Source organism: Rana temporaria, chromosome 1, assembly GCF_905171775.1.
Source record: "Rana temporaria chromosome 1, aRanTem1.1, whole genome shotgun sequence".
Lineage (NCBI taxonomy): Eukaryota > Metazoa > Chordata > Amphibia > Anura > Ranidae > Rana > Rana temporaria.
The window spans coordinates 446,084,680-446,110,581 of NC_053489.1; the positions used below are offsets into that span (position 1 = coordinate 446,084,680).

Consider the following 25,902-nt stretch of genomic DNA (forward strand, 5'->3'; position numbering starts at 1 on the left):
GCTGATGAAAAGAGAAGGGGAGTGGCCATATGCTTTTCTAAGAAGCTCTCCTTTTAAAACAAAGAAAAGTAATTTAAAAATAAATTTATGGACACAGCATTAATATACATTTTTCCAATATTACACTGATGGACCATACATTTTTTTTTATTTCAGGCAGATTACAATTTTAATAGCCAGCCTGCAGTAAAGAGGGCTAGATGCCCTGGCATGGGGGCATCTCCTAATCACAGACCCCTCCCGGCCAGGTGATGTTGGGAGTCACATGTTCACCCTTATCTCCTATATATAAGTCAAGCAGTCCTTTTTGCACACTAGCCATGATTAAGCACCAATTTGGTGCGAAACGCGTCAGCTATCTACCTGTTCCTTTGTTGCACATTGTGAAGTGATGTACTTGCTGTGTTTTTTTGAATAAAAGACAACCTTTTTGGTCATTGGAGTGCGGCTATATTCTTCGTATCTTATGCATGGTCAGTGCATCGCCAGCACCCACGGTATCCTGAGTCAGTCCATCTCTACATAGTGACCCACCTGGAGCGGTGATCCCTTCTCTAACCTGTAAAGACTTTTTGAAGAGTTTCCAATAGACAGTTGACACCATTTCACGGGCGTGCACAATTCTAACTACTTCAGCTCCAGAAGGTTTTACCTTCTTCAGACTAATTTGTGCCATTTAGCACTGCGCTACTTTAACTGGTAATTGCATGGTCATGCAATGCTGTACCCAAACAAAATTGATTAATTTTTTCACACCCGTTGACAAACTCCTGCTGTGTACAATCACAGCAGGTGTCGTTGGGGGGGGGGGGGGGCGGTAGTCTGGAAGCAGGCAGCAACATACAGGTACAGGTCTGTCTGCAGTACATTGTGGGAAGGAGGTCCTTATGTGGTTAAATCTTGACATGTTTTATGTCTATTTACTTGACAAATTGGGTATTCTATTGTGTTTGCGTGCACTTATATCAATTTAAGTGTATTTTTTCCTAAAACTTAGTGTTTGATAAAACACAGCTGCACAAATATTGTGTGAGATTAGGAAAAAAATACAACAGCCACCATTTTATTCTCCAGGGCCTCTGCTTTCAGGAAATATTTAATGTTTGGGAGCTCTGTGGTTAACACACAGTAGAGTGCATATGTGACAGCCGGGTGTGTGACTTTACTGCTTTCTACTGCAGGAATTTAAAAACCTGTCCATGTTTGACTGCACAATGCAGGAGCAGGAGCAGCAGCACACCGATAAGGTCAACCCTGTATTCTCCACTACTCTAAGCATGTTTACAGTGTTAGAAAGACAGCACCGTGCAAAACAGTAGTCCCGACTGGCTCAGAACGCTGACATCGCCTCTTTCTGTGCTGCATTGCAGAGAACTAGAGGGAAATCAAATAAACGTTCAAGTTCTTATAGACATTGTATTTAAAATAATTTTAATTATTTAATGAATAAAACTTTATCCTATTTGGTGCACATCTTTAAATCAGAACGGTTTGGGGCAGTGTGAATTACCGGTAATGTGTTTTTATAAGTTCAAGTGTACTTTCACACAAACAGGTGCATTTTCATTTTTCTTAAAGCTGCCGGACAGTCACAACAGCCCTAGGCAGGCCAGCACTACAGTCTAATGTAAACAACTTGAGTCTGACTAATACGATACAGTTATAGTAGAACAAGAAAAGAAAATGTTTTAACAAAAAGACAGACAGGATGAACACGTGTAGCTTGAAAGTATATATATAAATATTATTTACATAATCCACATAAAAAAAAAAAAAAAAATTAAAAAAAAAAACACACACACACAAGAGAAATAAGAAACAATTACTTTCATAACACAGGTCTCCATTCAAATCTAGATCAAACGCCATAATCGTATTGTACATTTTGATTTTAGTCCATGATTTAATGCCTTTTTGCTCGTTTAGGAAGCAGTAAGCAAATCCTGTGAATGGCAGAGAAAAATAAATACAAAAAAGGTTGCCAAAGCATGATTATAAATTGTAAAAAGATGCTTTTGATCCTAAACTTCATAAAAATTACATCTAATATGTCACGGTGACCATGACAAAGTTCATTACTAAAAGAATATTTAAGACCTGGTACAAATCAGCATTTAGAGTTTTCATAGCAATTCAATGATCAAAGCAATAAAACCTTAGTCACTTCGTGACTCTCCCCAAACTTTTTATGATGCAGGATTTTCTTAAAAAAATAAAAAAAATCTATTTTACATATTTATATATTATACGATTCCCACATGATTTCGGAAGTCAACCAACGAAAGTGCAAAATCAAGTATCCATAATCTGAAACATTGCCATCACGACCCAGTGCGTATATCTGGGGGTCGAAGATGACGCTCCCCTTCAGCCAGGAAGATCTGCATTGCTCTGTATAGCATGTGCACTCCCAGGCACCGTCTGCGGGTAGGTGTCCAGTTCTGTGCTTGTCCATAATAGACTCCCTTTTTTTGGTTGGTCAACATTTTTAAACCTAAAGAAACAAAAATGGATACGAAATTATAAAGATTACGTCCTTTAAAAGTGACACTAAATTATATTGTTTTCCAAAAATAATCCATATACATCCACTACTTAAAAGAAGAAGTCCAGCCTGAGCTTTTTAGGCTGAGCTTCTCCTATTGGTCATAGAAGTGCAATTCGTTTTGTGCTCCTGTGACCCGTTTTCAGCGGAGATCGGTCTGAAGTCCGCTGACGTCACCAAGTTCAGTCCAAGCAACGCGTCATCACCGACTAAGGCAGTCTGGATCCGCCAGCTGCCTGGACCGGTAGCAGTCTCAGCCTCTCAGCGAGCCCCTAAGACAGCTGCTCCTCACCCCTCCACAGCTCAGTGCTCCAATGAGCGTGGATGATCAGAGCAGGAGAGATGCTGACTGACAGGCGGCAGCTCTCTGCTCGGGGAGGCGAGAGAAGAGAGCCATCGGCTATGTTCGGTGGCTCGGTTCTCAGTGAAGAGTTGGCGGGGGACAGATGCAACATCGGTCTGATGCTGCATCCACCTACGCAAGTATGAATAGGAGGGGGAAAAAAAAAAACACATACTTCTCTTTTAATGACCCTGTCATCTATTTTTCATGAAATTGTTTTACATCCTGTGTAAGCTCCCAAACATTTCATTTCCCCCCCCTATCACTTCAGTTTGTTTCGAACTAGCAGTGCACAGTAGTTGCAGTACTGTGCACTACCCTTTGCACGCTACAAAGCCTATAGTCCACAGTCAATATTCAAATTTGGCAGCAAGCAAGAGATTTCTGCATTCCTACATACAACAGAGCCATGGAGAATGAATGTAGCCGTTCTCTATCTCTAACAAGTCAGATCACTGATGAAAAAAATAGATAAATAAAAAGGATTTGAAGATTTGGAGAAGACAGCGCAATAGAAGCTACTTTGAGTCAGGAATACATATATGAACAGCATTTTTAATTTTTTTTTTTTTTTTTTAAAACAAAGTTTAGTGTCACTGAAAAACAGATCTGCTATAAATCCAGTTAGAGACCGTCACTGTAAGAAAACCTAAAGCTGCTGACAGGTATGATGTGTAGGCCCCCAGAGGTTCCCACAGCTCCAGCAGCAGCTTTAGGTGTCCTGTGGTTCTACTGGTTGCTGGGTTTTTCTGATCAGGCAAAGTTCCGAGTAGTCTTGCCCCCTCTGGATGCCTGCACTTGTCAGAAGCTTCAAATAGTTTTTACTACAGATAATAGACTCAGGACAAATGTTTTGCACATACTAGCAGCAATTTCCTATGACAGCCCCCTCCTTCCTTGCAGGTCATAGCCCTCTTTGAGAGTGTCTAATTGCTCTTTGTGCTGGCTCAGCTCCTCTGCCCCTTTTATCACCAACCCACACCACCATTATTATATATCTGCCAGGGAAAAGGCGAAGGAAAATGCTATACAGCGTGTTATTCGAGTGATAGCTCCAAGTTCGCTGGGGCTGCTATGATCACAATGAACATTAGCAAACAATACCTAAGGGCACCCCCCAGAAAAACCCTTCCTACTACCAACATACATCAGTTTTGTGGTAAAGCAGTACCAATAGCATGATCATAAACACAGAGGGTGGGACCTGTCAGTCAATGTAATGTTCTTTCTCATCCATTGAGGATCACAGAAAAGTTACCTGTTGGGACATCCAAAAGCAGTCCAACCGAGGGGTGGGGAACACAGCAACAAATGATAACAGGCCCACTAAAAACAAAAGAACTGGGGAATTTCTGCAGCTCAGACTTAAGCTGGCAAAAGATCCCTGAACATCCATCTGGTAGAACTTGGAAAATGTGAGCACAGACAAGGTGACAGCCTTACAAATATGGAAAACAGTACTCTGATGCCCAAGTGTCAAAAGGCATTTACTGACTAGTACTTCTTAACAGGAAAGACCATAAGCATGAAAAACAGTCTGACCCACCAAGAAATTGTGATACCGGAAACCAATCCAGAATGACAAAGAGAAAGACAGTCTTTCTGAATGAAGCAGTGGCTGAGATAGACATTTACAGTACAAATTGCATCAAAGCAACAAAACAAAATCTTCTTTTGATGAATGGGAGTTGGACAAATGGATGAAAGAACAATGTCCTTGTTAATGTGAAAGGCCAAAGCAAATTCTGAGCCTCAACACACCCTGTTGTTGTGCAGGATCGTGAAATGTACTTTACAGGATAAGGCCACCAGCCCAACACTAACCTCTCAGGCCCCGTACACACGACCGAGTTTCTCGGCAGAAATCAGCCAGAAACTCGGTTGGTTCCTCGGCGGCTTCCACAGTCGGTCGTGTGTACGGGGCCTCAGAGGTGTTGGCAACAAGAATCCCTTAAAGGCATATCCTTGGTGGATTCAAAAGTTGGCTTTTGAAGGACCAAATTCAGATCCCATTGAGTCACAGGAGAGAAAATGGTGGTTGAAACCTAGCTGTAGAATGACAGATTTGACCTATAGATCATTTCCTGGGGTAAAAACATTGTACCAAGTGAAACATCTCTTCCACGTACAGTGACAGACTTTGCAAGAAGTAGACATCTTAGCGTTGAACATTGTGGGAATGACTAATTCAGAGATGCCCCTGTCCCTCAGAACCTAGGCTGCAAACATCATACCATTAAACGTAGAATTTCAACCTCAATCTAACTAGTCTTAAAAATGTTCCCTAACTAGTCTTAAATATGTCAGCATAACAAATATACTGACTAACCTGGGTACGGCGGTCTTTCTCCCGGTAGTATACACACGGCCGGGTTTCCCGGCCAAAACTCTCATGGCAGTTTTCCTGCCAGGAAATCCGGCCGTGTGTAAAGGAAAAAAGCTGCCGAGCAGGTTCTCGGCTTTCCCGGCAGTAAAAAGTCAGCCGGGCGGAAGTCATCTGCCCGCAGCTCCTCGGCAAAAAAAAAAAAACGGGATTAAACTTACCATCCATGGGCGGCTCACGGACCACTCGATCCACGTCAGCCCGAGGATCATCCCAACGTCCTTCCGGGACTACTATAAACCGCCCACATGCTGCCGGGTGGGGATGACAAAATTGCGCCAGACGCGGCTGCCTCCAGGTCCAGGGGCTCTTCTCCATCTCCAACGAGGCATCCACAGCCATCCACCTCTCCTCCACGGGCTCCGATCCCGATCTCAGGTCTGAAGAATCCCCAGCACATGGCGAGTGCCTCCCAGCGAGCTCCCCAGCCCTCCGCCCTGCCGCACGTGGAACAGGCCGCGGCCTTCTCCCAGTCTCCATCCCTTGACACCCCAGTGCACAGGAGTCTACTCCCACCTGCTCCACACCGCCTCAGACCCTGGCATGTAAGATAGCGGCCTAGTCTCCCCCCTCCCTGTCATACGGACAGGAGGACTTTCCAGCCCTACAAAGCCGGACTCGGCCTTTCACACAGCCCAGGGGCAGAAGCACCCAACCATCTCCCACGCTACATGGGAACAGATGGGGACCCCCCCTCCTACGCTCAAATGGCCAGCAGAGGCTCCCCACAAAACAGGGGGAGCCCTGTTGGCAGACCTCACAGGCTGCGGCCTGGTCGGAACCATGGGACCTATCCCAGCAGTTACCCCAAGGGGTCAAGCAACATCAGCGGCGGACTCCCACCAGCAGCCCTTGCCCACCTACCCACAGCACCAGCACCGGGAGGCAGGGGGACCCCCCCCACTACCCCCTCCATGGCAATCCTATCTGCAGGACATCCCCACGAGAGAAGACTTCAAGCAGCTCATAGAGGACGTTAAGGCCACCTGCCGTGCTGAAATCCAGGTCCTCCAAACAGGCCTTAAACATCTAGCTGATAGAGTCGAGATGGCGGAGGAAGAAACACAGGAGACTAAACTTGCTGTACACCGCACCCAAATCCAGGGCTCAGACCATCACCTTATGCTGAGAGATATGCAGCGCCATGTTGAAGATCTGGACAACAGGGGGGCGACGGAACAATATCCGCATACGTGGCCTACCTGAAGCAGAAGACGTGGAAGACCTGCAGTTTACCCTCCAGGCCCTGTTTAACAATATACTGGGGGAACCCACAGATAAGTTCATTGAGATGGACAGAGCCCACCGAGCCCTTAGGCCAAAAGGCCCAGCTTCCAAACGCAGGGACGCCATCTGCCGAGTAAACTCCTACCCGCTGAAAGAAAATATAATGCGCAAAGCGCGATCCATCCGCAAGCTGGTCTTTGACAACAACCCAATACAGATTTACCCGGATCTCTCCTGGATCACCCTGCAGAAGCGCCGGCTGCTGCAACCCCTACTCCACACTTTACAGGACAAGGACATTGTCTTCAGATGGGGATTCCCCTTCAGCTTATCCGCTAGACACCAGGGGACATCCGCTACTCTACGCTATCTGGAAGACCTGCACACCTTTTGCGACACGCTGGGCATCTCCATCCCTCAACTACCAGAATGGGACTTGGTGGCCACCCCGCCCCCCTCCACTTGTCTGGCAGAGGGTCCCTCCCTCTAAAACAGCCCAGACCCCTCCCGCAAACCCACCAAGCACAGGCCTGCCTGAAGAAGAACTTAATCCGGCCTTCTGAGCCGCCCTGGGCTCCATTTCTTGCACTTTTCCCTGGTTGCCCTTGCTCTACCTCTGACCCACACAACGTGCATGTCTCGGACGAGACCCCGAAGAGGTTGACTCTCTGGTTACTGAACCCCCCCTGGTTTATCACCCAAGTGTTCCTTTTTCCCCCCCAACCCCCATTGTTGAGATATTTCATATCAGCCCTATGCCCCCCGACCCAAATTTTTGGACTTCCTGGTCAGGTGGTCTTTAAGGAACTGTTGGGGCCCTGAGACCTTAGGGTCATACGGGTCCTTTTTGTTGATTATTGCTATACCAGCTATGTGTTGTCTTGTTCTCACTCTTTTCTTTCTTTCCAGATCCCCCTCTCTCGCTCTCTTATCGGCAGGCTGGATCCATATGGGCACCTCGATGGCCGTCGGCTTTGCAATCCTTCCAGCCATGCTCCCAGACCCAGACTCCCTATCTCCAGACTCAGCTAAGTATGACCGAAGCTCACCCCACCTCACACAATGGCTAAGATATTGTCGTTAAACGTTCACGGCCTTAATTCTAACAGGAAAAGACACTTGGCGCTGAGGGAATTTAAGCAGTCGGGGGCTGAGGTCACCATGATACAAGAAACTCACTTCTCCAGGGGGGAATCCTTCACATTTGCTTCCAGACAATACCCCCAAATGTATCAAGCGTTCAGCCCACGCAAACGAGTGGGCGTCGCAATACTAATTAAAAAGGGGCACCCCAATCACCTTAACTGTCTTTTACCTCGATCCCAAAGTTCACTACATTATCCTACGAGGGCTGTGGCATGCGCGGGAAGTCATCTGTTGCACCCTTTACGCCCTGAACACCCACCAGCACCGCACTCCTCATGACCTTCTTGTAGTTGGAGGTGACTTCAACCTCTCCCAGTCCGCGACCTGCGATCGTCTTGCGGTAAGCCCCCGTGCCTCCCAACTCAGAGCCCTGAGGGACTCTAGGCTCTTTTGCCAACTGACGAGAAAACACGCTCCATTTGATGCATAGCGGACTCTCCACCCGGGCGATCGTCAGTACACCTTCTACTCGGCCCCCCATCACACCCACTCATGAATAGACTACTTCATGGTTAACAACAACCCACTACGCTCCACTGACTCCGCACAGATACTGCCCATCTCCTGGTCCGACCATGCCCCCATTACTCTGACACTTAATCTAAGCGCCCCCCAACGCAGGCCCTATAACTGGCAACTGAACGACTTCTTACTGAAACACGTCCCCTCAAGGACGGAACTAGATTCCACCCTACAGTTCTATTTTACTGAGAATGACACACCAGATGTCTCCATCGCCACACTTTGGGCTGCCCACAAGACGGTTATCAGGGGGCGCTGCCTGGCCCTCTCCTCGGCCCTTAAGAAGGATGCCAAGGCTGCCAAAATACAGGCTGAAACACAACTTAGGGCCCTAGAGGCCCGGTTGCAATCCTCCCGTCCCCATCACTCCTTAAGCGTATTGCCCACATACGGTCGACGCTTAGAGAACCTGCGATAGGTCAAGTTGAGAAGGAATTGATCTGCCTGAAACAGTTGTACTACGATAAGGGCAATAAGGCGCATGCACTACTAGCGAGAAAGCTGGCGGATCGTGCGCTTAACTCCACCCCTCACCAGGTCCAGGATAGATCAGGTAACACTTTATCCCATCCCTAAGGCATAGTTGATGCGTTCGCGGAATTCTACACAGACCTGTATAACAACCCAGAGATACCCCATAACCCCCCCACACCTGACCAACTTGACAGAATGACGCAATACCTCGAGCAGGCGGGCATCTCCCAGCTTCAACCAGCAGATCTTCTCACACTAAACGCTCCCGTCACCGCTGAGGAACTCGCACTGGCTATTAAAGCTTTATTTGCCCATAAGTCCCTAGGCCCAGACGGCTTGCCGTACGAATACTACAAAACCTTCCTTCCCCTACTTCTCCCGTGCATGAACAAACTCTATAACGCCTTCCTGCAGCAAACCCCTATACCGACGGACATGCAACGATCCTTCCTTACCCTGATCCCCAAGCCAGACAAAGACCCTCTCTTTGTGCCAGCTATAGGCCCATAGCCCTGTTAAACTCGGACCTCAAAATCTTTACAAAAATACTCACTTCGCCTGAATACGATATTACCCTCCCTGATCCATAAGGATCAGGTAGGCTTTGTTCCCCTTCGTCAAGCAGGAGACAACACAAGAAAGGTCATAGACCTTGTCGATGTGGCCAATAGGGAGGGGTCAGAGTCCCTGCTTCTGAGCCTGGATGCAGAGAAGGCGTTCGACCGCCTCGGCTGGCCCTTTATGCTCGACACCCTGCAACATATGGGGTTCAGAGGACCTTTTCTCCAGGCGGTCCAGCACCTCTACACAGACCCAGTATCACAGGTGAAGGACACCTTCGCGGTCACCAATGGCACTTTCAAGGGTGTCCGCTCTCCCCCTGCTCTTTGCCCTATGCGTCAAACCCCTGGCAGCGACTATTTGCGGTAACCCGAACATTCAGGGTATACCAGTAAGAGGGAAGGAGTTTAAAATCTCCCTGTTCGCTGACGATATCATCCTCACCTCTGACCCAGCCCTGAATTTCCCTGCCCAACCTCCACGCTGAACTCGACCGATACGGTGCCCTCTCGGGGTACAAAACAAACCCCTCCAAGTCTATGGCCCTGCCACTTAACATCCCCGAACCGGAAATTCTTCACCCACAGTCCGAATTCCCCTACAACTGGGAGCGTGCCTCCTTAAAATACCTGGGGGTACACCTCACCCTGACCTTTGCTTCCCTATACCAGGCCAACTTCCCACCCCTGTATAAGACGATCAGGGAGCTGGTCCAAAAATGGAAGACCCACCAGATATCCCTTCTGGGCCATATAGAGTCTATCAAAATGGTTATCCTCCCTAAGCTACTGTACCTATTCCAGACACTCCCCATCCCTGTCCCTTACACCCATCTGCGCACACTGCAAGCCGACCTCCTGCGCTACGTGTGGAACTACAAGCGACACAGGGTCCCACGTTCAGTCATGGTGGCGTCGCGAACCGAGGGGGGCCTGGCATTTCCTGACCTGGTCAAATACTACCAAGCGGCCCAGCTGCAAGCGATAGTATCTTGGTTCCCCCAAAGGTCCTACAATAAGTGGACGGAGGTAGAAAAAATTTGGCTAGCGCTGGTACACCCCAATAGTCTTCTCTGGAACGCAAATGTGGAGGTTGAACCCGGGCGCTTGCTGGGGTCTATGTCACAGCTCCAACGCCTATAGTGGAAGGTGGCGCCTGACTGAAAACTCAAATCTGAAAGCTCACTGCTGACCTCCTTTCTCTGCAATCCCAAAGTCCCTACGAGTCTCGCCCACCAGATGTCGTGGCCTTGGGCCTCGCGGAATCTATTCCACTTCGGGCACCTGGTGGACCCCAGGTCTTGCAAACTGCTATCATTTGCTGAGCTCCAAGCCCAACATGACCTCCCCCAACAGGCGTTCTTCAGCTATCTACAGATACACCACTATGCCCAGACGATAGCCCCTCGCTTCCAATTTTCGAAGCCCCCCCCCCGTTCAAACGCATCATACTCGAGGGTAGCGTGCGCAAGGGCCTAATATCTGACATATACCGAATCCTCAAGGAATACTCCATACAGGACCGGTGCAAACTAGCATATATGCTCCGCTGTGAGAAGGAGCTGGGGGAGGTGATCCCCGGAGAGGCGTGGGGGGCGGGCTGGAGACAGGCGGCCAAGAGTTCCCTGTGTACCCTTTACAAAGAGAATACCTATAAGGTTATTTTCTTTTGGTACCTGACCCCAGACGTACTCCACAGGGTCTATCCCTCTACCACTGATCGCTGCTGGCGCTGCCAACAAGCACACAGCACTCTTTTTCATATATACTGGACCTGCCCCCTGATTGTCCCGTTCTGGACATCGACACAGGGACTTCTGTCCCGTCTCTTTGAGACGCCTATACCCATAACCCCAAAACTTTTCCTCCTGGGCCTGTCTCAACCGAAAATAGCCAAACCCTATAAAAAGCTACTGCGACATGCCCTTACAGCAGTAAGGTGCTTGATAGCCCTCCACTGGAAAAAAAAACAATGCCCCCATCCCAGGAGGCTCTCTATGCTAGGTCAAGGACGTAGAGCTCATGGAAAAAATGACGGCCAGGATCCGGAACAAATTAGATGACCACGACGTTATCTGGGAGAGGTGGCATTCTCAGGAGGACCCGCCATGAGCCTGCGGCGAAGTCGTCGAAGTACCTTGATAATCTACCCTATCTAGCATGCCCTCTTTTCTCTTCCCCTCTTTTCTCCCTTTCTCCTTTATTTTTGGATGTTCTGAGTGTACAGTTAACTGTGTTACCAATGTTGCAGTGCTCTGAGCCACATAATTTCTCTGACATGACCCCACTGTTAGTGGAGGGTGCGGTGCTGGAGACAGGGGGTACTTGTCCCTCCCCTCTCCTGCACTGAGCACACTTTGAACAGGCACGGATGCGTACTGAAATTTTTGTACCTTATCTCCATTTGTACTGATGGGCCATATTCTCATAGAAGTTACGATGGAGTATCTCAGGATACTCCATCGTATCTCCCTTTTTTGGCCCGTGTATCTATGCGACTGATTCTTAGAATCATTTTCGCATAGATACACTTAAGATCCGCCATCTGTAAGTCACTTATACTGGCGGATCTTAAATGTAATGACGCTGGCCGCTGCTAGATGGCATTTACGTGAAGGACTCATTTGCGTATGCAAATGATCCTTCTACGCCGATTCCCAAACGAGTTCGCATCGCGTAACCGTCGCTAACGTCGTTTGCGTAAGCGGAAATTTAGTCCTGCTATATGAGGAGTAAATTTCCGCAAGTCCCACGTAGGCCAGGTGTCGGGTACGTCGTTTCCGTAAGTCGTTTTTGAATACGACTTTACGTCAATGACGCACACGACGGCGTCATTGACGTTTTCCGCCGAGAACTGAAGCATGCGCACTGGGCTTTTTGAAGCCCGGCGCATGCGCAGTTCATTAGAATCGGGGGCGCGCTTAATTTGAATACAAGCCGCCCCCTTGGAGATCCGCCAGGCTACGGCGGGGCATTTACACTCCGCCGTCCCAACTTATGGAGCAAGTGTTTGGGGAATACAACACTTGCTCCTGTAAGTTGGGACAGCGGAGTGTAAGTGCCTTAAGCGCAGCCCGCGGATTTTTAGAGAGAATATGGGCCGATGTCTTCTTTTTATTGATATATACAAAATATATAGATTTTTTTCCCCCCAAATAAAGTCAGCCGGGAAACCCAAAATTATGTACGAGGCATCAGAAATGTTACAGCAGATACTGTGAGCAGTGTGTGTTCCCATTACACTGCAATGGGAGCAACAAAAACAGAACCCATGATGGGAAGAATTAATCATCATCTATTAATTAGGAAAATCCTTTTGTACATATTGTTATACAATTCCAGAATTGCTATAATTCGGACGATTATTTGAGAAACCAGATAGCTTTGTGTCTGCACATGTTTATTTTAAGCATTTTTATTCTTCTGTGACCTGGGGCGGCAATTTTTGCACCAATTAAAATGTCTTTATTTATCCCTTTCTGTGCCTATATATTTTTCCCCTCTTTATCTTTGTGTTTTTAAAACGGATGAACCGCACACCATACACCTCATTTTATTACAGCTCTTCATGTGAGCGTCACTATAGTCACCGATAAATATACACAATCCCATGTTTACACATTATTTAGAGCTCTGGCTTTATATCACTTTATTCTACTCATTGTCCTTTTTTCGATTACAACATTTGAGTTTCCTGCTACACAATCTGACTCAATTTTGATGCCCATTATATTTGCACATATATGCACAGGACTATTTTAATGTTGATCTATATGTCGAATAGAGACACATGCACTTATATTTGCATTTAATGACATTGCTCTGTATCACGTATTGTACTTTAGTCATATTTGTATATTTATTGTCACCAGATTTTATTTATAATTTTTTGTTTAATTGAAGGTTCGTGTCTGTTTCATATACATCTTGCACTTGGCTTGTTCACCGTTTTTTACCTTTTCCATCTTATTGCTTACTGTAGCTTTGGGTTCCTTTTACATATATGTGTGTTATACTTCACCACTGATGTCATCCAGCCTCCCAGGTGATCACCATTGATTGTTTTTTTACCATCCCTCCTCATTAGCGATGGTTGGCCACAGGTGAAGGTGGATCACATGACTGGTTCAGGTTTGGTTTAGGTGTGTATATATTTGAGTTGTGAATCATTTTTGTTTTAGCTATGACTAAGGGCTGATACCCCAGTGCGAAAAGCGTCAGCTATCCACCCCACTGTCTGCTGTGACTTGTAGTGCTGTTTCCATTTTTTACCATTAAAGGCAAAATTTTTTTGTTATTCTGGGCTGGCCTAAAGTTTGTTTGCCAATTCTCCTGTAGGTAGCAGTATACCCAACATTTAACCACTTCCGGACCGCCTCCTGCACATATATTTTGGCAGAATGGCACGGCTGGGCACATGTACGTACAGGTACGTCCTGTACTAGTACCCAGCCGTGGGTCGCGGGCACGCGCTCCCGCAACCCCGTCCCGAAGCTCTGGGACCGCGGGTCCCGATCGCCGCTGGAGTGCGGCGATTGGTCCCCGGAGCTGAAGAACGGGGAGAGCCGTGTGTAAACACGGCTTCCCCGTTCTTCACTGTGGCGGCTGCATCGATCGTGTGATCCCTTTTATAGGGAGACACGATCGATGACGTCACACCTACAGCCACACCCCCCTACAGTTGTAAACACACACTAGGTGAAACAAAACTCCTTCAGCGCCCCCTGTGGTTAACTCCCAAACTGCAACTGTCATTTTCACAATAAACAATGCAATTTAAATGCATTTTTTGCTGTGAAAATGACAATGGTCCCAAAAATGTGTCAAAATTGTCCGAAGTGTCCGCCATAATGTCGCAGTCATGAAAAAATATCGCTGATCGCCGCCATAAGTAGTAAAAAAAAAAAAATATGATAAAAATGCAATAAAACTATCCCATATTTTGTAAACGCTATACATTTTGTGCAAACCAACCGATAAACGCTTATTGCGATTTTTTGGACCAAAAATAGGTAGAAGAATACGTATCGGCCTAAACTGAGGAAAAAAAAAATGTTTTATATATTTTTGGGGGATATTTATTATAGCAAAAAGTAAAAAATATTGATTTTTTTTCAAAATTGTCGCTCTATTTTTGTTTATAGCGCAAAAAATAAAAACCGCAGAGGTGATCAAATACCACCAAAAGAAAGCTCTATTTGTGGGAAAAAAAGGACGCCAATTTTGTTTGGGAGCCACATCGCACGACCGCGCAATTGTCTGTTAAAGCGACGCAGTGCCGAATTGTAAAAACCCCTTGGGTCATTTAGCAGCATATTGGTCCGGTACTTAAGTGGTTAAGAATCCTTGTGTAACTAAAAATACACAAGAAAGAAAAAAGACCTTTGTGATATTGTGAGAGAGGAAGGGGGTAGAGATGGGATGGTGAAAAGTAGCCCAAGAGCATGAATGATAAACTATAAAATGTACATTGCAATGTCAAAATATCTCTACAAAATCTTCTTGACTACTGCTTTGGTACATCATTAGGGATGTTTAATTTGTTGTTAAAGAAGCATAGTTGTCACCACACCACCTGGGCTCAAAAACCTTGTCAATGTTGTGGACAATGGTAAAACAGCATATTATCATCACACAATTTCACCTAAAGTGTAAAATGGCAAGTACAATTGTTGTGCTGAGGGGACAGGCCAGCACATAAAGAGCTACCTCAGGTGTCAAAAGTGAGGGAACATTCTGGTCTGGAACACATGTGTTTTATACCAAGGAGCATAACCAAACTATGTCAGCACAGTAACCAACTGCTTGCAAGATTAGCAACAAACATGCTTTAGTGGTCTTACCAATTGCATCCACCATGCAAGCTTCTCTTGTGTATGCCTCCACAGGGATTGTGTTCTGGAAACAATGAAGGGACAGCACACCCTGACCGCTTCTCCAGATGTCTACAATATGCTGTACTTTAGAACAAGGCTGAAATTGACAGAAAACATGATAAACTATATGAACACAAGAGAGCTTTCTATTGATTGCTTAAATTCAGTCCTCAGCTCTCGGTGTATATCACATCATTACATATCATACCACTGCTTTATGCACGCAATCTATTATAGAACTTATGCAGAGGGAGTAAATATTACCCAACAGTGTAGAATATCATATTTGTGAGCAAGCCAATGGGCACTTCAAGGTTCTTGCAATCATAATCTAAACAAGGCCCATGGGTGGACACATTTTCACTGCAGTGAGTGGATGACAACTTCCTGTCCATTACAAAGTTAATCCATGCCAAGAAATAAGGGGAAGGCCTGCATGCCCACACCAATAGAAGTCAATTAAAGAGCAGATATACATGTCCACATACTAGTAAAAATGTCCTGCAGCTGATATTTTTTTTTTAGAGTACACAAAAGCATGGCACAGCAAGCATGGAACAAACAGAAAGGGTTGTACAATAGGATTATAGCCAGACACCATTGACTCTAGGTGGTGGCTACTATGTTGGGTATGGAATAGTTTCCATTTCACCTTGAAAGTCACACAGAAAGCATTGCACATCAAAAATAACTAGTGTGAAAGGATTGCATGGCAAATATTTCAGTTCTGCTGTATAAATATTTTTCTCCCGACTGCTGTATGAATCCTTCCTCTTTCCACCCCACTTCGTGATGTATATCATAAATGTATATAGTATACTGTATATGCAACTTTCTATGCTCTTTACAATGTAAGCTTTTAAAACATTTTCTTTAGTTATTGTTTAAAAGGTAATATGCAAGGTAAATATGGCAGAAAAAAATAAAAAACTCCCAGTACCTGTTTGTTGCTACCCTTATAGTGTGCCAAAGACTCATACAGATGACAATATGGACGGGCTCTCTTTCCTTTGCCCACATAAAACACTGCTTGGACAAAAGTGCGGAAACACTCGGGCATGGATAAGGTATGACAGCGAGATGGAAGGTTTCTGGTCACCCTAAATAGAAAAGAAAAGCAATGGAATAATTCCAATATCGGTAAAATGTTCAAAACAAAATAAGACACCACACTCAGTCATAGTACCTGAAAGTGAGATATGGCTTCAGCCCGGCTCCTCCCAGGCTACACCTCCTGACCTTTTTCATCCCGCCCACAGGGCTTAGTTATAGAACGGGTGTAACATCATAGGGGTACAGCCTGGGAGTAGGCAGGCTAAATACGCATCTCACTTTTGCGTACTACAGCTGATTTTCTTGGCTTGTGGGGACTTTTTTGTGTTGTGCACAAGAAATGTATTACTACAGCCCAAAAGAAAGTAGCCAATATTGTACAATTCAAAATTTGTAGAGGTGAAAAAAATCATTCACTCCTTTTTTAAAGGATGAAAAATGTACTAGTATGCTTACATACGCCCACGACAGACTCCTCAGAATGCGGAGTCTATGGATTCAGTGCTTTCACTGATCACTTCCTGCTGAAGACTTGACATTCAAAAGTTGCCTGCTGTTGATGGCGGGAACCCCTGGCATCATGCTCTCCCAATCTCTCTCATCTACCCACCTTTCATTTTACTCGTACCATTTTCTTTTATTTAAATCTAATTTATGGATATTAACTAGGGAAACATATACTAACTAAATCATCACACCTACCTATCTTATATAGGCTAGATGACATATGCCTATTTTGCCCACCTCCTTTTCCTCTTTTCTGAGGCGATAGGCAGAATAATCTCCCTATTAGTAAATCATTGTTGCCGACCTTTCAATGTGTGTGTGTGTGTGTGTGTGTGTGTGTGTGTATGGATGGATGGATGGATGGATGTATAGGGGGGGGGGGGGAATGTGTGGGAAAATTGCATGCTCTGAAACAAACTGAATGATACATTTTAAAACAATTGATTAAATGTTAAAAGTGGTAGTAAGTCTTTGGGCTAGATTCAGGTAGCTGCGCTTGATGTTACGGCGGCGCAGCGTATCGTATTTACGCTACGCCGCCGCAACTTACAGGAGCAAGTGCAGTATTCCCAAAGCACTTGCTCCGTAAATTGCCGCGGCGTAGCGTAAATGGGGCCGGCGTAAGCCCACGTAATTCAAATGTGGAAGGGGGGGGGGGGCGTGTTTTATGCCAATGTGTGATGACCTGACGTGATTGACGTGTTTTACGAACGGCGCATTTGTGCCGTCCGTGTACATATCCCAGTGTTCATTGCTCCCAAGCGGGAACGACGTCCATACTTAACATTGGCTGCGCCACCTAATAGCAGGAGCAACGTTACGCTGAAAACGCCTTACGCAAAACGACGGAAAAAACTACTGCCGGGCGCACGTACGTTTGTGTATCGACGCAACTAGGTAATTTGCATACTCCACGCCGAAAACAACGGAAGCGCCCCTAGCGGCCAACGTAATATTGCACACAATTATACGCCGCCGCATTCAAGTTACGTCGGCGGAGGAAGCCTATTTTTTAGACGTATCTGCCTTGGAGAATCGGCGCAACGATACGCAGATTTGAAATTACGGCGGCGTATCTGGAGATACGCCGCCGTAAATGCTTGCTGAATCTAGCCCGTTGTTTTTTTTTCACTCTGCAAGGTAAAGCCATAGTAAATGTCCCTTAAAATGAAGCCCTTCCAGCGCCGAGATGTCAGAGCTGCAGGCTCTCCCATCTTCACCCATCTTCCTTCTGGGCTTGCGAACTGCTTGCGTGCGAGCGTGACAGTTTACAGCATAGGGCTCTGAAGAAACGACCTGGGTTCCTTTAGAGCACATGCACCAGTGATGTCACTGGCTGCATGTACAGTAAATATCTCCTAAACAGTGCACGTTAATGAAATCACACACAGAAACATAAGTTAATGCAAGTGTGCTCTAATTCATGCCTCCTAAATACATTCAAAGCATGTGCCAACTCATTAAATGAACTTCTCTTATTTTCTACCTTTTGATCTGTTAAGTATACTACTGAAAGATTTTTGTTAGATCTGTTCCAAAACAGCAAGAAAGTACCAGTTAATGGCGTCAGAAATTCACAGCTCTTGTGTCCTGGGCACACTTCCTGTGTTATCACAAGGAGTGTAATTAGACTTTCCAATTATCTTGAACCATAGACCAATCAAAGGTCTATTTACAAAAAAAAGGTTTAAGGCTAAGGCTACAGTGCAATATGTAAACACTTTTTTTTAATATCTTAATCAGAAAAAAAAAAAGTATTGCATTATGACCACTAGGTGGAGATGATGATCATGCATCTCTGCATTAAAAAAAAAAAAAAAAAAAAAAAAACAGTCAGCTTGTATCTATCTATATTTATTTTTATTTTTTTAATAGTCCCCTTAGTCTATATGTTGTAGAGCAGTAGCTTTCAACCCTGTCCTCAAGTAACCCCAACAGGCTATGTTTTGGGAATTTCTCTTAGATATAATAGCTGTTAAAAATCCCAAAGCATGGAGTCTGATTTAAAGCACATGTGCAAGATAAAGGAAAACCTGCAAGCATGGCCTGTTGGGGGTACTTAAAGCGGAGCTCCACCCTAAAGTGGAACTCACGCTGATCGGAAACCCTCCCCCCCCTCCGGTGTCACATTTGACACCTTTCAGGGGGGAGGAGGGTGCAGATAACTGTCTAAAGACAGGTATTTGCACCCACTTCCGGCCACACAGCTTTGGGTTTTCTCTGGGCATGACGTCACCTCCCGTTGTGCTCTGGGAACACTCGGCTCCCAGAGCACAGCGGGAGCCAATCAGCGGCGCAGCGCAACTCACGCATGCGCCGTAGGGAGCCGGGTAGTGAAGCCGGAGCGCTTCACTTCCTGGTTCCCTCACTGAGGATGGCGGGGGGAGCAGCAGAGAGACGAGCGATCGCTCGTCCTCTGCTGCGGACGGCGCTGGACTCCAGGACAGGTAAGTGTCCTAATATTAAAAGTCAGCAGCTGCAGTATTTGTAGCTGCTGGCTTTTAATATTTTTTTTTTGTGGCACATCCGCTTTAAGGACAGGGTAGAGAACCATTGTTGTACTATGGTGGCATTGAGAAATTTAGCACAAGACAACTGGGCAGGGTTGACACCACTCGGTTAACAAACGTGCTGTGTATGGTCAGCCCACAACAGTACTCAGGAGCCACAAGCGCATTTCTGGCCGATCAATAGGTATTTTTCTGTACTTACAATTTTTAAAAGGTATAAACCTGGGAGAAAGTGCATGTATTGTAGAGATGTACGGCATGTTTTTTTTTTTTTTTGCCCAGACATACAGTACACCTTAAAAGGCTCCCCACACATATCAACAGACATACAGTGAGGGGAAAAAAGTAATTGATCCCGTGCTGATTTTGTACATTTGCCCACTGACATAAAAATGATCAGTTTATATTAATGGTAGGTTTATTTTAACAGTGAGACTCCAGAGAAAATGCATTTCAAAAAAGTTTTAAATGGATTTGCATTTAAATTAGTGAAATAAGCATATGTTGGCAATCACAGAGGTCAGATGTTGACCACCAGGTTTGCATACACCTCAGGAGGGATTTTGTCCAACTCCTCTCCAAGTCTCCAGATCCTCTCCAAATCATTAAGGTTTAGAGGCTGACGTTTGGCATTTCCCTCCACAATTTTTTTTTATGGGATTAGGTCTTGAGACTGGCTAGGCCACTCAAGGACCTCAATGTGCTTCTTCTTGAGCCACTTTGTTGCCTTGGCCGTGTGTTTAGGGTCATTGTTATGCTGGAATACCCATCCACGACCCATTTTCAAGGGAAGGAGGTTCTCACCCAAGATTTGATGTGGCCCTGACCATTGTCCCTTTGATGCAGTGTTCTATGCCCTTAGTAGAAAAACACCCCCAAAGCATATTGTTTCCACCTCCATGTTTGACAGTGGGGATGGTGTTCTTGGGGTCATAGGCAGCATTCCTCCTCCTCCAAACACAAACATGGAAAGTTGAGTTGATGCCAAAGAGCTCTATTTTGGTCTCATCTGACCACAATATATTCACAGTTCTCTTCTGAATCATTTAGATTTTCATTAGCAAACTTCAGATGGGCCTGTACATGTGCTTTCTTGAGCAGGTCAGTCCTTCACGGCATAGTGTGTTACCAATTGTTTTCTTGGTGACAAGAAAAACAAATTCTCCCATGTAGTTCTGGGCCGATTGCTCACCATTTTCATGATCATGGAAACTTCACAAGGTGAGATCGTGCATGGAGCCCCAGACCGAGGGAGATTGACAGTTATTTTGTTTCTTCCATTTGGGAATAATTGCACCAACTGTTGTCACCCTCTCACCAAGCTGCTGGTCTTGTAGCCCATTCCAGCCTTGTGTAGAGCTACAAGCTGGTCTCTGACATCCTTGGACAGCTCTTTGGTCTTGGCAATGGAGGAGAGATTGGAATCCGACTGATTGATTGCTTCTGTGGACAGGTATCTTATACAAGTAACAAGCGGAGATTAGGAGCACTCCCTTGAAGAGTGCTCCTAATCTCAGCTTGTTACCAGTATAGAAGACACCTGGGAACCAGAAATCTTGCTGATTGATAGGGGATCAAATGTATAACTTTTTTGAAATGTGTTTTCTAGATATTTTTGTTATTAAATAAAAATACTATTAAATTATAGACCGATTATATACCTTTTTCCCCCCTCACTGTATCTTTAACAAAAGGCATCATTCCAACCAATGCTACTACCAAAAATAAATGCTTGCATCCTTCATTTACTTCAGTGGTAAATTGGCAGTTAATAAAGCCAAACATGTCACAGGACAGCACATGAAAAAAAAAAAAAACTTGGTTCTTCAAAATCTGTGTTGTGCTGTTCCCTGAATTTCATTGCATTACAACCTCTTCAGACACAAATGTACATAATGTTAATCTAATCAACTTGAAACTTTAAACAAAAAAATAAATCTTTACCTGGGATCCAGCAGCAAGTAGTTAAAGCTAGATTTAAGAACACCTTCTCTCCACTTTCTTGTCTTGTCCGGTTGGTCAAACTCTTGAGAAAGTACGGCCTCATCGTTGTTACAGTCTGGGATGGCATATGTGCGCAGGGCTAAAGAGAGCTCTGGACTATATTCAAAGGACAGACCTAATACAGAATAATATTAAAGTGGTTGTAAATCTCTGAAACCAAGAGCGAAAACAGCAAAACATATCCTTCTATAGTGGGTATCACTAACTAAATGGTGGCCCGCGTCCGGCCCAAGCGTGCCTTTTAGCTGCCAATTTTGTCCCCAGCCTCCACCGCTGTCATTAGCAGCGGACAGCGGGAAACGGGACAATACTTTAAGTTTTGTTAAGTAAGTTAAGCAAGGTTACGTTTCACGTTAACCAGGCAGTGATTGGCTGCTAGGAGGTGGTCCTAGCAATTGCTTGCCAATTTGAAAAAGTTCCCTCTGTGAAAAGGTAGGAGAGTGAAGGGACATGGCTGTGAACTTATGAAGGATGGGGAGTGGGGGTCATGAGCGTTGAGCGGGTGGGTGATGTTAAGAGGAACAGTGCTGTGTGTGGGTTATATGAAAGGGGCAGTACTGTGAGGGGTGTGTGGAAGGAGCAGTGCTTTGGGGGGGTGATATGTGAAGGGGGGCAGTGCTTTGGAGGGGAGGGGTGTAAAGGGGGACAGTGCTGTGCTGTGTGTGGTGATTTATATAAAGGTGGACAGGGATAAGATGGGGCAGTGCTGTGTGTGTGTGTGTGTGAGTGAGAGAAAGGGGGGGGGGGGACAGTCCTGCCAAACTCACCATTAGTCCTTTTATTTTTTGGTGCCAATATCTAGGCACCACTACACTTTATTGATTGAAGCCCATTTGCACAATATACAGTTGTGCTCAGAAGTTTACAAACCCTGCCAGAATTTATGATTCCTTGGCCATTTTCAGAGAATTTAGGAGAACCACTATCATCAAGGCAACAGTCCTTTTATGGCACTGAACCATCACATTGTTTGTCTAATAAAAAGGTGTTTATTGAGCAATATTGGTGTGCTCTTGACATCTGCTATTTGGCTCAATTGTAACAGCGCCATCTATTCAATCACCTTGGCGCCCTTCTCTTATATAGGTCTGTACATTGCATGGAGTGCACGAGGTTTCTGCAAATTTAATCCCCCAATGGGAGACAGATAAAAAAATCCTTTTCTAAGTGATGCAGCTAATGCGAGAGCTGCATCATACTATACTATAGTGTCGGATATGTACAGTACCTAGTGCTGTGTTCGGGCAGCATCACGGGAGACTTCCTGCCTGCTTCCTCCGATTGGCAGAGGTGGAGTATCTGGCAGATGTCACAATCTACACTTTGGTCAATAAGAGGAACGCTTGTAATCATTGATATAAAAAAAAAAAACAAAAAAAAAAACACAGGGCTTCCTCTGAAAAGTATTTAGCAGGACTCAATTTTGCTCTGGCAGCAGGCCTAAATCTCTGGAGACTCTACCAGAACACAGCGCTGCATATTGTAGTTGATGCTACATACAGTACAGCACTCACAACAGCTACATCACTTAAAAAAATTATTTGTTTAGGTTTTAAAGTGGTTGTAAACCCTTACAATACACTTTTTTTTTACTACAGGCAAGCCTATAATCAGGCTCAACTGTAGCAACCCGGATATCTCCAAAACCTGCACGGTTTAGGAGATATCCCCTGTATCAGCATATGCTGAGGTCATCAGCACATGCACACTAAACCAAAGGCTATAAACCACAGAGAATTTTTTTTTTTTGCCAAAATATGTTATTCCGGCCAATTTTGGAACTACTGCATGCCTAAATTCAGTGTTGCCGACATATTCAAGTTTTTTTTATCAATCAATAAATAAAAATACACTCTCACCTACTGGGCCACTTTTTGCTTGTTCCTTTATACGTTTGTCTAATAGCAAGATGCAAACCCTCCTCGTCTTGCTGTTAACTTCACCAGGATCCTCTCCTAGTCGTCTCAGACGTCTGGCTATTTCATCATTGGACAATCTGTAGAGTTTCACTGCTACCCGACTGGCAGTAGTAGATGCTGGTGAGTCCTTATTTTTTTGCTTGCAGCTGCTACGATTTCTCCAGTCATATATAATGGTATCATCTGAAGAGTCCGAGATGCTGCTAATAGACGGATCAGTGCATGGTATGTGTCTTTCAACAAGCGCATGCCCCTTTTCACTGTCCATATACAGATACTCTACTGGTTCAAAATGAGCTACATTCACTGGACGACCACCTGGTGATAACTGTGCTTGCTCTATAATAGAGTCAGGTATAGTAGCCAGATTTATCCCCGTTTCATCAGCTTTTGGTACACAAGAAAGTCTACTGAAGCTGTAACGTGGACCTTTAGAATTTCCAGCAGTGTCTTCAATTAATGTACTGTGAAAGCATGAGCCCAACTCTGTCAATTTATGGCAAGCTTCCCCACTGCTTTCAGTGCTTGCATCTTCTGTAAGCCACATACTTTCAGATATCCTGCTTTCAATATAAGGGCCAGTAGAGGTTTTCTTTACTTGCAGAGTAGACTTTACTTCTGTTTCTGAAGACAGGTCATCTGTGAGAAAATTGCTGATGCTGACAGTTGTTTCAGAGTCAGAAGCATTGCCCCCGGAATGTTTAGGCGTTTGAACCAAGCAGCCATTATTCTGTGCTACACAAGTCTCTAAAGTGGGTTCATGCTGACATGAGTCGGTGTGGCTGACGCTCTTTTTAACTTTAAATGATGGCACCAGGGACCCTGTCATTCTGTCTGGGCTCTTTAGTCTCCTGCCTCTTTGAGGCATTTCCAAAGGCTCATCAAAAAGAGAGGAATTTATGTGGCGAGATTTGGAAGACAGAAGTCTGCTTCTTGTACGCTCAGTAAAGAAGCGTGGACTTTGTTCCTCACTCAGGATGGGGGATATCGGATGAATAACCTTAGTTGCCAATAAAAGTTCCTTCAAATCACATATTTCAGAATCTAATTCTCCTTTAATTTCAGAATCAGCTGCTTCTACTAGCAATGTGTCTGCGGATATATTCAAGCATGTTGAACTTTTCTCTTTCAAGTTCTGGCCAATAGGTGGATTTGTTTCACCAATAAAAGGACCAGTGTTGGAACAAGAGGATTCACCTGTGTGCCTTAAACAACTAGGTGAAGACTGGATACCATGTTGTTTCAAGTCTAATCCACAGCCCTTAGCGGAAAGTAATAAATCCTGTAACCTAGTTCTTAAATCCTGGCTGCAACGTTCATAGGCATTAGCGTCACCTACAGGTAAAGTGGGAGATTGTGAAGTGCACAGTAGCTCTTTAGTTCTGGCTGTTCTGCTTTCATCACCATCCGACATCATGTTTTGACTTGGTAAAACAAGAGATCTGCAAGTAAATGTTTGGCCACAAATACTTAAGTCTTCATTATCCGTGTCTTCTTCCCTTTCTTGCACTGGCATTAAATCCTCTACATTCAACTGATTGCGGTTTGAATCCAGCAATGACTTGCAATTGACATCAGAATGCAAACCTTTTTCACTAATGGCAGAATGCTTCATAATAGTTGAGAAACCATCACTAAAACAGCTGGTATATTTGCTGCTTGAACTAATGTCCTGGCTTACTAAGCCTTCATCTTCAGTCACTTCATCACTTTTTGGTAACACCATAGTCTCTTCCATGTCACTTTCACTATGGCTTCTGCTGTAAGTGTAAACATGATCTGGAGAAGTCACATCTAATCCTTCCAATATAAACTGTGATTCTGCAAACTTTCTTGAATGGTTCAACAGTGAATTGCCATATGTCTTCCCAATGCTATTAAATCCCAAATGTTCCCGAGAGCTGGAGTTTAAACTTTGAATTAGTATTTCTTCTGCTTGGTTTCCAGAGTTATAACTTTCTCCAGAATTTACCTTCTTGGAATCAGCAACTTTTGAAAAATCATTTTTAACAGCGATATCTGGATGTAAGTGATTAAAACAGTCTTTCGTGCCTTGCCAATTTTGTATGGTCAAAATAGCACATTTGGATTCAGAATTATTTGCCTCACTGGTACTGCTGGTTATTTTGTCATTCAGCTGCAAATCTGAATTTTCCATAGCAGCAAATTTATGTTCATGTTTTTCTGATCTACCCTTTGAATCAATGCCTAGCAGTTCTAAATGACGTGATAATAGAGCATCATCTGCACCCTTTTCTGTGCTTCCAGTTTTGGGGGCAGATATGAAAGGAGAAATTTTGGTGCTGCTACATGGGCCCACTTCATAGGCTGATTCAAGGAGGAGGGAAATACTACTCATCTCTGGGATTTCATCAGATTCACAAAAATTATTCTTGTAATAATCTGGGGGGGGAAAAAAAAAAAAAGAGAGAGAGACAGTTATGTAGCTTACAAAGCAATACATTTGCCTGACAAATACAAAATGAATACAAAAGACTCAAACTATTACCATTGGTAATTTAAAAACATGTTACATTTGTTTCCTTTGCATGCAGAGCAAGTTGTACATATGATATTTCCTTAGAGTGGAGTTCCGCCCAAAAGTGGAACTTCCGCTTTTCAAACCCCCCCCCTCCGGTGTCACATTTGACACCTTTCAGGGGGAGGGGGTGCAGATACCACGGGAGTCACGCCCCTTCGCATCACCCCCCCGCTGTCTTCTGGGAAACACAGTGTTCCCAGTAGTGAGCGGGGACCAGTGAAAATCTGCACACTCGCTGCACACTCGCGCATGCGCATTAGGGAACCGGGCAGGGAAGCCACAAGGCTTCAC

The 25,902-nt window shown here is 44.9% G+C and overlaps 1 protein-coding gene across 1 annotated transcript in view; it reads right to left on the reverse strand.

Annotated features, from left to right (window-relative positions):
* Nucleotides 1-1,812: 1,812 nt before the first annotated feature.
* Nucleotides 1,813-25,902, reverse strand: part of ANKLE1 (ankyrin repeat and LEM domain containing 1) — a 52,815-nt gene continuing 28,725 nt past the window's right edge. The window contains exons 5-9 of the mRNA XM_040327049.1: nt 23,010-25,472; nt 21,091-21,265; nt 16,017-16,176; nt 15,044-15,173; nt 1,813-2,494 (exon numbers count right to left, since the gene is read on the reverse strand). Coding sequence (XP_040182983.1) covers nt 2,322-2,494; nt 15,044-15,173; nt 16,017-16,176; nt 21,091-21,265; nt 23,010-25,472 — 3,101 coding nt within the window. The 3' untranslated portion in view covers nt 1,813-2,321. The remainder of the gene's footprint in view (nt 2,495-15,043; nt 15,174-16,016; nt 16,177-21,090; nt 21,266-23,009; nt 25,473-25,902) is intronic.